At 38.9% G+C, this 15,328-nt stretch overlaps 1 protein-coding gene across 4 annotated transcripts; it reads right to left on the bottom strand.

Annotated features, from left to right (window-relative positions):
• Positions 1-152: 152 nt before the first annotated feature.
• On the bottom strand, positions 153-3,998 carry LOC122652878 (WAT1-related protein At3g02690, chloroplastic). 4 transcript variants are annotated; one of them, XM_043846760.1, is made up of 8 exons: positions 3,335-3,998; positions 3,094-3,141; positions 2,656-2,778; positions 1,985-2,131; positions 1,154-1,325; positions 936-996; positions 645-755; positions 153-547 (listed from the first exon to the last, which is right to left on the bottom strand). In XM_043846760.1, exons 1-7 carry the CDS (start codon positions 3,971-3,973, stop codon positions 653-655), a joined length of 1,293 nt encoding a protein of 430 aa, XP_043702695.1. In that variant the 5' UTR covers positions 3,974-3,998; the 3' UTR covers positions 153-547; positions 645-652. The 4 variants fall into 4 exon arrangements, 3 of the variants coding, with proteins under 3 accessions (XP_043702695.1, XP_043702694.1, XP_043702696.1); XR_006331661.1 differs by lacking the exon at positions 936-996 and adding an exon at positions 997-1,090 and having other exon boundaries at positions 153-755; positions 1,141-1,325; XM_043846759.1 differs by having other exon boundaries at positions 153-755.
• Between the last annotated feature and the right edge of the window lie 11,330 nt (positions 3,999-15,328).

Below are 15,328 nucleotides of genomic sequence, written 5' to 3'. Positions count from 1 at the left end.
TACCTAGAGAGGCACTGGCCTCAATTAGGTTCTTATTGTTCTATTTATACTGTTTGAGAAATATAGTGGATGGATTTCCTTTTAAAAATAAAAACCCTGAAACCTAATCAGACAATTACAAACACTGGTGGCACATGTACAATGGACAGCCATACATAATCATAACCGTCATCATGAAATTAAAATGCAATCCTAAAATAACAGAATACATACATAAAGGCTTCAATCATGATGGTAGAGTGGAACTCCTGTACAACCCAGTGGGTAAGGGTGGATCTGACAAGGTTGGTTATGATAAAATACTTACAGGTACAATTGGCACCTTACACACTGTAAAATATTCACTCCCATTAGATCAATCAACAAGCTTTAGTCTTATAGCCTTAGTGAATGGTGCCACTTGTCATTGAGCTGAGATACAGCATTCACTTCACAGTCAAAAATCCATGCATACAACTACTAACATAGATGAGTAATCTCTCCAACCATACCTGGTATCCATATCTTTCCTTTGATATCTCTGAAGCAACATATGATTGATGATACCCAGCTAAGTCCAACAAAAAATCAAGCACACTCAAGAATACAGCTGTAGTGGTAGCTTACTTCATAATTTAAGAAAAGTTTATGCAACTGTTCTTTACCTCATGCTTCATTCCTCTTCATTCTGATAATTAACCATGTAAATAGCAACCACTGTCACAAAGGCCCCAACAAGTTGCAGAGGTGAGAATGTCTCACCAAGGTACAAAAACCTGGGACAAAAGTACAACATTTAGAGTAAAGCGGGACAACAGTTATCTTGTCCTCTGTACTAGATTTTGCTTTTGGTTCAATAAAAAAGATGGGCAATCAAAAGAAGGTTGCATATTCTAAATACAGCTATAGAGCTGATATTCAGACTTTCTGTTTTTGCGGGCTTTGATGATACTTACCCAAAAATTGAAGCAAACATTGGAGTTAGAAAGGTGAGGGAGCTCAGTTTTGTCAAGCTACCTGCAAATGCATCACCAATAGTTAATTTCTCTCAGGAATATGACGAGCTTCGGAAATCCTGGATACTGAAGGGATATTAAATGACTACTGCAATCAGATATGAGATGACAATCACAACTTTAAAAAACAAAAAACAATGAGAGAAAGTAAAGAAGACCTCTTGTTGCATTGTAGAAGAATACACCATAGCTGACAGCACTTCCAAAGAAGGAGGTATAGACAAGTGCCAAAAGATCATTTGATGTAAGCTCCTTAAGACTCCCATTGATAGCAGGCTCATGATTAAGTACTGAAAGCGCTACGAGAGGTAGCCCACCAATAACCATGTGCTGAGAAGGGATGCAAGAACATTAGTCCCTCGGATCTCCATCTAACATTATTCATCCAATCATGATTGACCATGTAGCAGAGATCTTATACCATTGATTTTAAACCGGACTGAACCAGCCGGTCAAAGCATGTTGAACATATAAAAATAAGCTTTTCCTGCTTCCAGTATGAAAATCAGCTAATAAAACCAGAAAGGAACCCTTACTTCTCTCCCTTACAATGTCCAGTCTGGTTTTAGAAACTATGCTTGTAACCAAAATAAACATGGCAACAAGAGGATCCTAGCAATCCATAAATGTCACCCTCCCACTCAACATCCAAAAAGGGAAAAAAAAAAGGATTGGAGCTTACAAAAATTAATGATAATCTTAGTTGGAGCTTCTAATTTTTTTTTCCCTAAAGGATTGGAGCTTACAAAAATTTATGATATCCTTTGAATCCATATAAAAATATCAGATAGAAGAAAATCATCAAGCACCTAGGATGTAGGAAAGGAAGGGGCCCTATATCAAAACAAGAAGCTAGGCGGAACCATGGCCTCCACATTACGGTAGAAATGACATGCTCAAATCTTTTTTCTCCACTAAAGTCCCGAAAGAGAAAAACTACATGGTTGTGGCTTAAATAATCTCTCCAAGTTGGTAGATAAAAGACCTACCCATCCGGTTGCCATGACGGGGTCGGAATACTTGGATACCCAACGGACCATAACAGTGCCCACTGCCATGCTCTGAGCCGCAAGAAGCATCCACCACTCCCCACTCCCCCACAATGAATTACTCTCCTCGAAAGTAAGAGCAGGAATCTACAAAAGAAACAACACCATTTAACACTGTTTACCTGGTTAATCCATAAAAATAAAATTAAGGCATGACCATGTGGGTCCAAGAAAACAAGAAGTTCTCCCTATTACAGGGAGACATTTTCACAGACAGGTTTTTATACCCACAAAGGTCCTCCAAATTTTATTTTGTCCCCTCCCTAGATGAGGAAGAAGCCTGCTATGGCCTTGAAAGAAAACAAACAGTGTTCTTCATTTCATAAAATAAACTTTTCATAGATGCACTTTTATTCCCACCAAGCCCTTTCTCTAATTTTGTACCATTTTGGAAGAAACCTGTTAATGGCCTATATTCCCAAAAAACATATGATGCATCAAATGTGTTACTGCAGTTTTCAGTAATTATATTGTCTGGCTGATAAATCCATGATCAAAGAGGGGGAGGGGGGTGGAAAAATGTGAGGAGCTAAATTCTGAAAGTGTTCAAACCAAAATCCAAACATAAATAAAAAATAAAACTTTTTATCTTACCGGGGAAAAAGAATTACCTCCAAAAGCAGAAGTCCTATTACACCAAACACAAGACCTGCAGCTCCAACAAACCCAATAGATTCACCAAATAATAAGGCTGCAAGTATAGCCACCGTCAAAGGCTGTGAATCAATTATCACCTGCATTAATAATTAAAAATCTTGAAAACTCCCAATGTTTAACGATCATAATCAGTACCAACAACAACTGGAAGATAGGGTAAGACTGTTGTCGTTTAACTACTCAAAGAAAAGCCAACTGAACTTAATATAGCAACTGAAAAACCAAACAGATTTCACTTTTAGAATTTAGACTTCCAAAACTGACTCCATGAAAATCTCAACTCAGATAAGCATATAAAAGCAGTAACATCAATTTCAAATCAAACAACAACGAAAACAAAAGATAGAATCAACGTGAATAAATGGTAGCTAACAATGGGATTTGGAACTTACACTACCCAAACCGGCTGAAGTCTTCTGCAAACCTTCGGCAAGGAAACCCTGTCCAAATAATTAAAAAGAAGAAAGAGAAGTGCTAGGTGAGTTCCACAAAGGAAGAAAAAGAAACTAAAAATAACCAGGGGGAGAAAAAGGGAGCCAAACACAGCAGATCAGAGAAAACATGCTCAAGCTTACATGATTTTATTTTTCAAACGTTTTCAGTTGCGGAGACAATACTTTCTGCAAAGCCCACCTGAAAACAAGCAGCATCAACAATTCCAAAGAGAAGGATCGAAGCCCAAGCGGTGACCCCAGAAGGCTGCCTCCTCCCAGTCAAGCCAGCGAAACCGATCAAAATCATCCCTGCCGGAATAAGTCGGAACGAGGACACGAAGAAGGGTCCGGCCTTGGGCAAGACTTCTTTCATGGCGACCATAGCCGTTCCCCAAAAGAAGAAGGGAGAAATCAATATAGCCCAATCCAAGAGGTCTCGAGCAAAACCCTGATCAGAAATCTTTGCATCTCTCAAGGGAAACGCTGAGCTCTTCGGCTGCAACAAAGGGACGGTCTCAGATGAGGATTCCGGACGAACAGAAACATCGCATTCGACGTCGAGTCCAGTGCCGACGCAATCAACTAGAGAGTCCAATTCGGATTCGGGTCTTCTACAAGCCACAGTCACGGTGGTTCTCGGAACCCTCCTTCTAGCTCTAAACCTAAACTTGTTTAACTCGTTGGGGTTAAATGAAGAAATCAGGAGCAATTTTTCAGACGAGGGTCCATGCCGGTTTCTAGGGTTTACTGAGTTCGTATTAGAGGACCAAAACAAATGTAAATTGGAGGGAGGGATGCAAGAGGTTGGTAATGATACTAATGGCACTGCTGCTGTCATCTTCTTTTTTTTTTTTTCCTAATAATGGTAATAATTCTATAATTATTTAAGGAAGAAGAAGAAGAAGCAGCAGCAGCAGAAGCAGCAGCAGCGAAGATCCAAAGATATTTCTATCTAATAAATCTATCTTTGTGGGATGAACAACGAAGGGCCGAAGGTTCAGTAGCAGCGTAAGTGCCAAAGCAGCTGCCCTTGCTTAGTGGTGGGAACAGCAACTGGGGATAGGTAGTCTCAGTAACGACTAACGACCACGTTTTTTTTTATCCTTTCTTTCTTTCTTTTTCTTTCTTTCCCTTTTTTTTTTTTAAAGAAAAAATGGCATTAAGGACAAAGCAAGTTAAGAGGAGTCCCTATGGTAGCGTTTGGTTGAAGGTGTCAGACGAGTCGGATTCTTAAGTTGGATCAGCTTCTTAAGAATCTGATTCATGTAGATTTGGATTCGGATAAAAAACCTGTTTGGTTACCCTTGGTCTGTCAGGTGGAATCCAACTGAAAAACTGTTTGGTTGCCCTGGGTCTGTCAGGTGGAATCCTTCTGAATCCATATGTAAGACTGTTTGGTTACCCTGAATCTGTCAGTTGGATTCTACTTGAATTTTGTCTGAAAAAATATTTTAACATTGTTTTGTTATACAACATATACATACATTTAATATGACTTTATAAAAATTTAAAAAAAAAAAAAAAAAGAGAAATCAAAAAATTGGATTAAAATTCTCAAAAGAAAGTCTTTCCCAATTTTTCATCTGTCCATAAAAATTACAAAATTAGCACTAAGTGGTGTTATGTTACTTCAACAAACCAAAACTCATAGTACGGGCATTTTCAAACAACAGAGATCTCTACATATGGTAAAAAATCCATATCCATTTAATTTAAGTACATACATATAAAATTTTTGTCAAATTTCAAAGATGCCATTAAATTTGGGTTCTTGTGTGGATTAGTGTCATAACTGACTATGCTATGAACAGTTGAATAAAAAAGGCCTTGGTGGATTTGAACCACCATCCCTGGAACATGCTCATGTTCCAAGTGCTCTACTAATTTGAGCTAAAGACCCATCAAGTGGAGCTTGGAATTTAATCAACAACAAATAGAACCACTAACTAAGAGGACATGACATTCCAAGACTGATAGTATATTGCTTTCTAGTCTAATGAGCTCTCAAGACTGATAGGAATGGACCAAGATGACAATGAATGTAAAATAAAGAACTACCATACCTAAGCTCCCCATCCAACACCAATGTTTGGATATTATTTGGAGAGAAGACATCCCATGGGGTGAAATTTTTTTTAGGTAAACGAGTCCTATTTGCTAAAGAATGAGCTTGTCTTACTACATCCCTCTTTACTTTATGAATTACTTACCCATTACAATATTATCCAAAAAAGAGTACACAGAAACAATGTCAAAAAGGAGATGAAAGAATCTCCATAGCTAGATAGGATATTGGAGCCAAGAGGCTAAGTTTACAGAATCCGTCCACATAGTTAGGTGTTTGATGTCTTTTTCTTTCGTTGATCAGATGCCTTGTACAATCGCTTATCCTTCTACTTCATCTACATTTTCTACAAATCCATAATCGTATGTAATTAAGAGTAAATCCCCACTGATATATAGAATAGATGTCCAGCCTCCCTCCTTAGAGTCCAAGTTAAAACTACCATCAGTTAAGAGAATATGACTATCCGATGGACCATTCAAGATGGTTAAAGGTAAAAGAGAGGGAGAATAAGAGAGTTCAGAATCTCGAGAGGTTAGAGATGGGGTATGATCAGGTGGTAATGAAGTGAAGATATAAGGATGAGGGATAATTGAAATCCATTTTCTGATATTAACGATGGCTCGATAGAGGTTAGGCTTAACTTGGTCATGGAAGGACCGATTGCGTTCAGACCAAATAAAATATAAGCCAAAAGCCAGGCAAGATCCAGAGAATAGAGCATCAGATTTTGAAAACATAGACTTGAGCAAAAAAATATCAAATCAGTCCAAGAAGATAAATTCAAGTTTGAAATTCGAAAACCAAAGCAACCAAACCAAATAATCCTAGCAAAAGGACAGTCCACAAGAAGTATCAATATTCTACATTTTTGAAAGATAAGTTCTTGTAGGTAAAGTATTATGACTACATTCCTAGAGAAACACTTTGAATCTTGGATGAATTTACAATTTCCAAATAAAACTCCAAATAGAAGGGTAGGGGATATTAAGATTTGGATATTTAAGGGAAAACCCAAAGCCAGTTTGGAAGCTGTCAACTTGGTAGAGAATGAGCCAGATTTGGAAAAGGGGCAAAATATTGAGTCTTGAGAGAGATAGGTAGACAATTTAACTTTAAGAATATTATTACAACATCAAAAGGAAAGATGGATGAAAGAATAGGAACATTCCAGTATCCCTGGGGGTCACATAGATCTAAGGGTGTCAAACGGTGCAGTTATGGTTATTCGGTTAGGTTGCGGTGCGGTTTATATTTTGATAAGGTGAAATCAAAATCGAACCGGATAGGAATTAGTCAAAATCATAATCATTTTTCATACGGTCCGGTTTTACCGATTTCTATTCGGTTTTCGTTATCCGATTCACAACCGGTTTACATGCGGTTTGTATAGTGTCGTTTTGGGAAACAGTAATGAAGACAACCTTGGTTTTCAATGCCTTTATATTCCCGTGTTTCTCCATTCTCTCCCGGTCTCCCTCACTCATCATATTTCTATGCCTATGTGATAAAAATAAAAAACTTACCATCTTCACCGGTCATTTTCCTTTCCTATTTTTTGTTTTTCCTTTTTTTTTTCTTCTTCACTATCACATGATGAGCAAACTATTTCTTCTATTAAAAAGTAGGATTTTGTTAATCCATTTTAACATCATCCATAATTTTCAATTTATACTTAAACTCATATAATATATAGTTAACCCATGACATTTTACTTATTTTATGCTTCAAGTTGATGCACTAATTATATTTATTAAATTAATTATATGTTATTAATTAATCCAATTGATGCATGAGTTAGTATTAAAGTAAGAGGCATCAGTTTCTATTCGGTTTTTTCGGTTTCTTATTCAGTTTAGAACCGCGGTTTTGCGGTGAAAGTCAAAACTGAACCGGAAAAAGAAACTATAAAATCAAAATCGGATCATTTTTCTACGGTGCAGTTCGGTTCGATCGTAAACGGTCAGTTCCGGTTCCAATATTCGGTTTCGATTCCATTTTGACATCCTTACGCAGATCAAAAACTAGCGAGTAGGAGATGTCAGATTGCATAGAGGAGAGAATCGAGAAAGAAGTGAGGGAGGGGATCCAGGGATCTTTCCAAATATTGATATTGTTTCCATTTCCAACACGCCAACAAATGAAATCTTTAAATAGATTTCTCAGCTTCAGAATTTGTCTCTAGAAAGGGGAACAGTTTTGGGGCAAGGGGCGTGGAGGAAGTGATGGTTCCTAAAATATTTATCCTTTAGGGTTCTGATCCAAAATTCCTCAGGATTGATGACAATCCGCCAGCATAATTTCAAGTGGAGAGAAAGATTGTGAATATTACTGGAGCAGAACCCTAATCCCCCATGGGCTTTAGGTAGACAAATTTTATCCCACCGTAAAGTATGAATCTTTTTCTGAGACGCAGAATGATCCCACCAAAAGTTTCGTTGAATAGAATCAATCTTAAGGCAAACTTTCTGGGGTATCCTGAAGATAGACATTTGGTAAGTGGGGATTAAGGCAAGAACAGACTTGACAAGAGTAGAACATCCTGCTTGAGAAAAAAGTTTCATTTTCCAACCAGCCAATTTGTGTTCTATATTGGAAATGATGTCTTTGTATATGGCAGAGTTGTTTCTAGAATGAAAGAGGCGAACACCTACGTATTTGCATCATGTAGAAGTTCCTTGAACCCAATAAATTTAGAAAGGTGACGCTTAGTGGCATCAGAACAATTGGCGCAAAAATGAATGGAGCTTTTATCAATGTCAACCATTTGGCTAGAGAAATCTTCAAACAGATCAATGATTGATTTGATTGAGAGGATAACTTCAAGATTAGCTCTGCAGAATATAAAGCAATCATCTGCAAAGAATAGATGAGAGATGGGAATTTCAGAACGAGAAAGTTTAATTCCTCTGAAAAGACCCTCATTTTGTGCGGCTTCTAACATACAAGACAAAGCTTCCATAACAAACAGAAAGAGATAAGGAGATAGGGGGTCGCCTTGGCGAAGACTCCTGGTTGCAGAGAAGTAAGAAAAAGCAAAATAAGTTTAATAGAATAAGAAGAGAGAAAAGAATAAATAAGATCGCACCAAAGGGGGCAAAACCCTAGACTTTTTAGAATGAAAGTTAAAAAAACTCCATTCACAGCAGTTGTAGGCCTTGGACATATCAATTTTCATGGACACAGCACCCGACTTCCCTTTCTTTTGTTTCATGTAATGAAAAATTTCATGGGCAAGGATGATGTTGTCAGAAATTTGCCGAACCCAGACAAAAGCACCTTGAAGAGGAGAAATAATGTTAGAAAGAAGAGGACGTAGCCTATTTTCCAGTAATTTAGACAGAATTTTTTAGGCTACATTGCAAAGGCTAATTGGGCAGAATTGTTCCACTCTGTTTGCTCCAGATAATTTGGGGATAAGGGTTATCAGTGTATGATTGAAAGAGGGAGGAAGAGAACAAGTCGAGAAGGAATTATAGGTGAGACGTAGAAGATCGGGATAGACAAGTTCCCAACATTTTTGGTAGAATAAGGCTTGAAAACCATCAAGACCAGGAGATTTAAATGGATTAATTCCAAAAACCACCTCTTTCAGTTCCTCCAAAGAGGGGTACGCAATTAAATTATTGTTGAACTCAGGAGAGATGAAGGGAGGAGAGAGATCAGAAATACAGTCTGGTGCCAACGGATTGAATGAGGAGAATACTTTGGAAAAGTAAGACAAGAAGATAACAACAATTTCAGGAGGTGAAGTAACAAAAGCACCAACCTCAGATTTGATAGAAAAAATTTGATTGGAACAACGTCTTCTTTTGGTTAGAGCATGGAAATATTTAGTTCTACGGTCCCCTAGTTCAATAAAATTGTCCCTTGATTTTTGTTTCTAGAAGAGTTCCTCGACAAACAAAAGGTTGTCAATTTGAGTTTCAAGTGAAGAAATGAGATCACAGTTAGACGAAGAAGGCTCAGCAAAGAGGGCAGCATTAAGTTGAGAAATTTAAAAAAAATTAATTAAAAAATAGTACCAAAAACCTCCTTATTCCATTTTTTTTAAAACCAAGCTAAACCAGAGAGCTTCTGAGAGAGGTTAGAGGCATGAAGATGCCTCCATTTGTCATTGAGAAAATCTGAAAAAATCGCAGTGATAAAACCACGCCGCTTGGAAATGATTTTTTTTTTTTTTTGGAAAGAGGGTGGTTTATTATCCATGAAAATCAAAATGGGATTATGGTCGGATCCAAAATTGGGAAGAACCAAAATAAAAGCATTTGGGTAAAAATTCCACCAATCCCAGGTAGCTAACCCTCTATCCAGGTGTTCATGTATCAGTCTTGGGGGATTTTGTTTATTGGTCTAGGTGAAAAAAGGGCCTTGGGAAGGGAGTTCAGAGAGATTGCCAAAAGAGGTGAAAGACCGGAAAACCATAACTAATTTAGAGAAATCCTAAAAGGGGCGACCTCCAAATTTTTCAAAGGAGGATATAACTTCATTGAAATCACCCATAAGAAGCACTAGAAGAGAAGAGTTCCACAAAATTTGAGATAATTTAACCCAAAAACAGATCTTAAGGATGTTTGGGGGGGGGGGGGAATATACACAAATAAGTAACCAACACCTATTCAAAGCATTATCAACAATTTTAACAATAATAAATTGAGGATCTTTTGAGACGACAGATGTAGAAAAAATACCATTGGATAATAGTCAAAGATCCTCTTGCAGCCCTATGGGATCACAATAACACACAGTAGAGAGGTGAGAGAATTTTTTGGCCAAATTATTAAAAGAACCAAGCATAGATCTAGTGTCACAAAGAATTCTTGATTCCCTTATTTTAAATTTCCATTTTCATTTTGACACTTCACAGAGGCATACCGGCAGCAATATCCTCCTCATGGCCATGGTTCTACTTCTACTATCAGTAGCATATCTGTATTATCAACCGATATGAATCGGTATCGTCAGATTCTGATACCAACATGATATGGATATAGATACAGGCAGATCGGATGAAATAGGCCTAAAATGGTTCAATTTTGAAATTGCACCCAATTCTGGCCTAATGCAACCCGATTCCAGCTGATCTATATCGTTGTTGACTAAGACTAATACAACATCGATATCGATAGGAGGTTTTTGGCAACATACACCAAAAGGTCAAGGATGCGGAGGCGGCCTTTGACCAGTGTGCTAATGTTGGGTCCGTGGATACCCTTGAGGAGGCCAGGAAAACTCCGTAGGGGGGTGTTGCTATAGGAGGAAATTTTCTGGAGGCAAAAATCCAAAGTGACTTGGTTAAAGAAGGGGGATTGGAATACGAAGTTTTTTCACTCCATGGTTAATGTCAGAAGGAGACAAGGTAGTATTCATAAAATAAAAAGTGGGGATGGTTCGTGGATTTCTGACCACGAGGGGGTGTAGGCTGAGGCGGTGCGTCATTTCTCAAAATCTTTTGCCTCCCAGGGGTGTGTGGTTGATGAGGAGTTGCTGTCTTTGATTCCCAATGTGGTGACTGAAGTTGAAAATTCTTCTCTTCTGTTGCCCCCTACTTTGGAGGAGGTGAAGGGGGCAGTTTTCTCTCTGCCGATCGACAGTCCTCCAGGTCCAGATGGTTTTTCTGAGCATTTTTTCATGGCTTGCTAGGACGTTGTGTGCAATGATGTCTGGCTGCTGTCAAGGATTTCTTTGAAGGTTGGTGTTCTTCCTAGAAGCTTCACTTCTGCCAATCTGGTGCTTATTCCTAAAAAGGATAACCCTGAGGTAATGACTGATTTTTGGCCTATAAGCCTTTACAATTTTTCATATAAAATTATTACCAAAATCATTGTCTCTAGTTGGCGGGGCTGTTCCCCTGCTTAGTGGCGGAAGAGTAAAGTGCTTTTGTGCAGGGCAGGTGTATACATGATAATATTTCCATTGTCCAAGAGGTTGCTCAAGGCTTAAATAGGAAAGCCAGGGGACAATGTGATTCTCAAACTGAATATGGGAAAGGCTTATGATAGGTTAGAATGGAATTTCCTTTGGTTGGTCCTCTCAAAATTTGGCTTTGCCGATGGCTGGATTAACTTAATCAGGAAGACTCTGGAGAATTGTGGGTTTTATTGTTTTGAGGGGCAGCCAATCGGGTTTCTTCAAGTCTACCAGGGGTGTGAGGCAAGGGTATCCTTTATCTCCTGCTCTCTTTATTTTATCAGAAGAGGTTCTTAGCAGAGGCATTAAAAGCTTGTTTGTAGAGGGGCTTGCATCATTTTCAGGCTTTCGAGAGGGTGCCTTGGGATCTCTCATTGCTTATTTGCAGATGACACCGTTATTTTCACCAGGGGTCTAAAGAGCTCTCTCAAGCAAATAATGGGTTTTATTAGTAGATATGAAGGCTTTTTTGGGGCAACTGGTCAACAAGTAAAAAAGTTGTTTTGTGTTGGGAGACAAGATCTCGAGGGCTAAAGCTCGTATGGTAGAGATGGTTACTGGGTTTACTAGGAAGTCACTCCCAATAATCTATTTGGGGCCCCACTCCATTCTAGAAGACTCAAAATTTGTTTCTTCGATGGTCTTGTTGAAAAGATAAGAAACAAGGTGGCAGGTTGGAAGGAGAGGCTCTTATCTTCGGGGGGCGTGTAACGCTCTTAAAACATGTTCTGTCTTCTATTCTCATCCATGTTCTCACCATACTGGACCCGCCTAAGGCTATCATTCGTAGGTTACATGGAATTTTTGCTGAATTTCTTTGGAAAAATTCAGAATGGGGAAAATGTAGACATTGGGTGAGTTGGCAGAAGGTCTGCAAACCACTTGAAGAAGGGGGGTTGGGGGTTCAGCTTCTAGAGGATGTTAGCCTCTCTTAGGCTAAAAGGCCTTTGGAGAATCCTTTCTGATCATTCGCTGCAGAGTGACTTTTTCAGGGCAAAGTTCTTTAAAAATATTCATGTTGCCTTTGCTAGTTCGCATGGGTTGGTTCGAAGTCTTGGAGAAATACCCTGGAGTATAAGGAGTTCTTGATGGATAGGTCAAGATGGTTAATTGGCTCTGGCAATATTTCTTTTTGGCTTGATAATTGGGCTGGGGCTTGTCCTCTGATTGACCATGTTGACAATGGGCTTTAGGTTGATATGGCGTTTTGTGTCAAGGATGCGCTTGAGGAAGACGACACTTGGAGACAAGGCATTTTGAATCTCATTGATTCAGCTGAGATGAGAAGTAACATATCTCTTGGTAATTTTTCTCTTGCAGATAGAGATGATGTTTTGGTATGGACCCCTTCTAGTGATGGTTGATTCACAACTAAATCGGCTTGGAATGAAGTGCGGTGTGTGTCGCCTGGGGTTTCCTATGCGAAATGGATCTAGAATCAATCCTTGCTCTTGAAAGTGGCCTTTTTTACTTGGCATCTCCTTAATGGAAAGATCCCCACAGATTATTCTTTAATGTCGGTTGGTATTCCCCTGGCCTTCAAATGCAACTGTTGCGGGAATTCAAGGAGGGAGGCAACAGATCATTGCCTGGTTTCTGGTGGCACGGCTTCCAAGGCTTGGGGTTATTTTTCACGTATATTTGACATTGTTGTTCTTCCCTCACTAGAAGCCAGAAGTCGGGTTTCTCTTTGGAAGGAATCGGTGAGTTGCAATAGCCTAAGGGCCTATGTCACTGGGATCTTGCCTTCTCTAATTGTCTAGGAGCTATGGAAGGAAAGAAACAATAGAAGACACGAGCAAAGCGTGCGTTCTACTAACTCAATAGTTGAGTGCATTAAAGTTTGGGTGAAAGACATCCCTTTCCCCTCTAAGGTTGGACGCTTGGGGTCCTCTTGAGACAGGTTAATTTTGCAGTGTTTCGGCCTCTCGGCACCCACCCCCAAGTTGAAACGCCCTCTCCCAGTGTATTGGTGTCCGCCTTTCGCTTCTGTGAAGCTTAATGTGGATGGTGCTTGTAGAGGTAATCCTGGCTGTGAGGGGGGGGGGGTGGAGGGGTCATTAGGGACCCGACAGCTTTTTCTAACTTTTATGGTGCTTGCACTAACTCAATTGCAAAATTAAGAGCTTTAAGGGATGGTTTGATTTTGTGCAAGGAGTTAGGATTTATTGATTTGGTGGTTAGGTCAGACTCTGCTTCCATTGTTAGAATGATTAACCTCAAGAGATGCAACTTGTGGAAGGTCTGGTACTGGTTTCAGGAGGTCTTAGCTTTAGTTTCTTCTACCCGGTCTAATGTGTCCTTTGCTTATAGAGAAAGTAACAAGGCGACTGATTGGTTGGCTAACCTTGCTTGTGATATAGGGTCCTCTATCAATTTCCACCAGGGCAATCTGCCAGCGGGAGTTTTACAGGTTATTCTAAGGGAGGACAAGGCTGGACTGCCTGTTCTTAAAAAGTAGTGCTTGTGGTTTTTTCCAGGCTGTATGGGGCTGGGAAGGTATTTGTTTGAGAGTTTTAATGAGAGCTTGTTTTGCCCCTTGGATCGGGGTAAGGTGGAATGTACCCCCCCTGTAATCTTTTACCATTCTGGGTTATTAATAAAGTTCTAGAGGCTGGCCCAGGTCCCTGGTAATATTCGGGTTAAAAAAATATTGATACTAATACTGATACCAATACCTATCTCATGAGAAAATTGGAAGAGATTAAAATGCTTTCCGTCTTTCCCCAACTTGGAGATTTCTAAATGGAAAAAAAACATGACACATAAATGGCCCACTCTTTGCAAACAACAGCTTGATCGGTTGGTTGGTCGATTGGAGTGCATGCCTCCCAGAAGGTCAAAGTATCGACTCTTCTGGTTTGCATATTGTGCCAAAAAACAATGCACCCCCTCCCCACCTCCCCCTGGTAGAAAATTGATTTGGCTAATCAAATCATTGAATAGAGAGGAAGAGAGATTAGAAACATTTCAAATTGTAGTTTTTGATTCAATCAAATACCTTCTCATGTATTAACATGTAACCTTTAAACCTACAGTAATGAGTACTGCAACCATTATTTTGCATTTTATCTGAGTTATAGATTTCTAAAAGTTATACTTTGTCACTTGCAAACTTGTTTGAGTTGAAACTCGACATGAGAAGGGGATCTTGACATTAGTATCTATCTAATATGGCCCCATTGATCTGCTTTGTTGAAAAATTTTAGGGTCATTTAAGAGAAAGGGCTTCCTAAACTAACCGTTTAAGAGAACTGTAACCTTGATAATTTTTTTTGAAAAGACGTTAGAGTGTAAGAGATTTTCTCCATACTAAATGACCGCCGCACCCCCTGGAACCCCGGATATGATCAAGGGTGTGGTGGTCATTTTGCACACCCCTGTGTCAGGGTGCAAGGGCGGTATGTCTAGAGCGATAGGTGGCATTCTCTCTCTAAAATTGATATAAAAAACTATGAAATATAAAACCCATGGACTCAAAGCCCCATTTTAACAAGAGTATGCTTGGTCCAAGAGAGTGAATAGTTAGTAAAAAATTGAACACCACATATAAAACACCAAAATCTGTACTGAATCTGTCCCATGTCGGTTCTAACTGGTGAATCAGTTTAGTCTGGTTCTGGTTTTAAAATATATATCACTCTAATGGCTAGGACCACGACTAACCAATTAATAATCGGTTTTGGTTCCTGGTTCTTGGCTGTGGTCCTAGATTTACATCCCTATGCCACATTGCATATTGGCTAGAGGACCCAAAAAGGTCTCTTGCTCACATCTCAAGTTTCAATAAAAACAAAACTGGTAAGTGGAAAAATAAAGTTTTGAAAATTCAATGAAAAAAATGAATTTTTTTTTAAAATAAATGGACTGTTGAAAATAAAGGAAATATATCAATACATGAGATTATATGTAGCTGAATTTAAGGCTGCATTTGGTATGCACTTGGAATGCATTCTAAGTAGATTTTGCATTCTCGGGCGATAAAAACAACTATTTTTATCATCCGATAATGCGAAATCTACCTAGGATGCATTCTATGTCAATTTCACATTTTCAGATGATAAAACAACTATGTTTTATTATCCAAGAATGCAAAATCGAGTAGAATAGTAGACTGCATTCCAATAATGCATCCCAGGACCCAGACGCTGCCTAACTCTGAATTTTTTATGTGATCAAACTAGTTCATTTTCTAGGTATTCATATAGTCAGGATTCC

Source organism: Telopea speciosissima, chromosome 2 (genome assembly GCF_018873765.1).
Source record: "Telopea speciosissima isolate NSW1024214 ecotype Mountain lineage chromosome 2, Tspe_v1, whole genome shotgun sequence".
In the NCBI taxonomy this organism is placed as follows: domain Eukaryota; kingdom Viridiplantae; phylum Streptophyta; class Magnoliopsida; order Proteales; family Proteaceae; genus Telopea; species Telopea speciosissima.
The sequence above is the reverse complement of the archived record's forward strand: the minus strand, read 5'-3'. Positions and strand labels throughout refer to the sequence as shown.

Excerpts from the sequence above, each read along its gene's own strand:
- LOC122652878 (XM_043846759.1), bottom strand. The coding sequence starts at position 3,973 with ATGACAGCAGCAGTGCCATTAGTATCATTACCAACCTCTTGCATCCCT. Across the intron at positions 3,142-3,334 it reads TTGATGCTGCTTGTTTTCAG|GGTTTCCTTGCCGAAGGTTT; the intron begins GTGGGCTTTGCA and ends TTATTTGGACAG. Across the intron at positions 997-1,153 it reads CTTCTACAATGCAACAAGAG|GTAGCTTGACAAAACTGAGC; the intron begins GTCTTCTTTACT and ends ATGCATTTGCAG.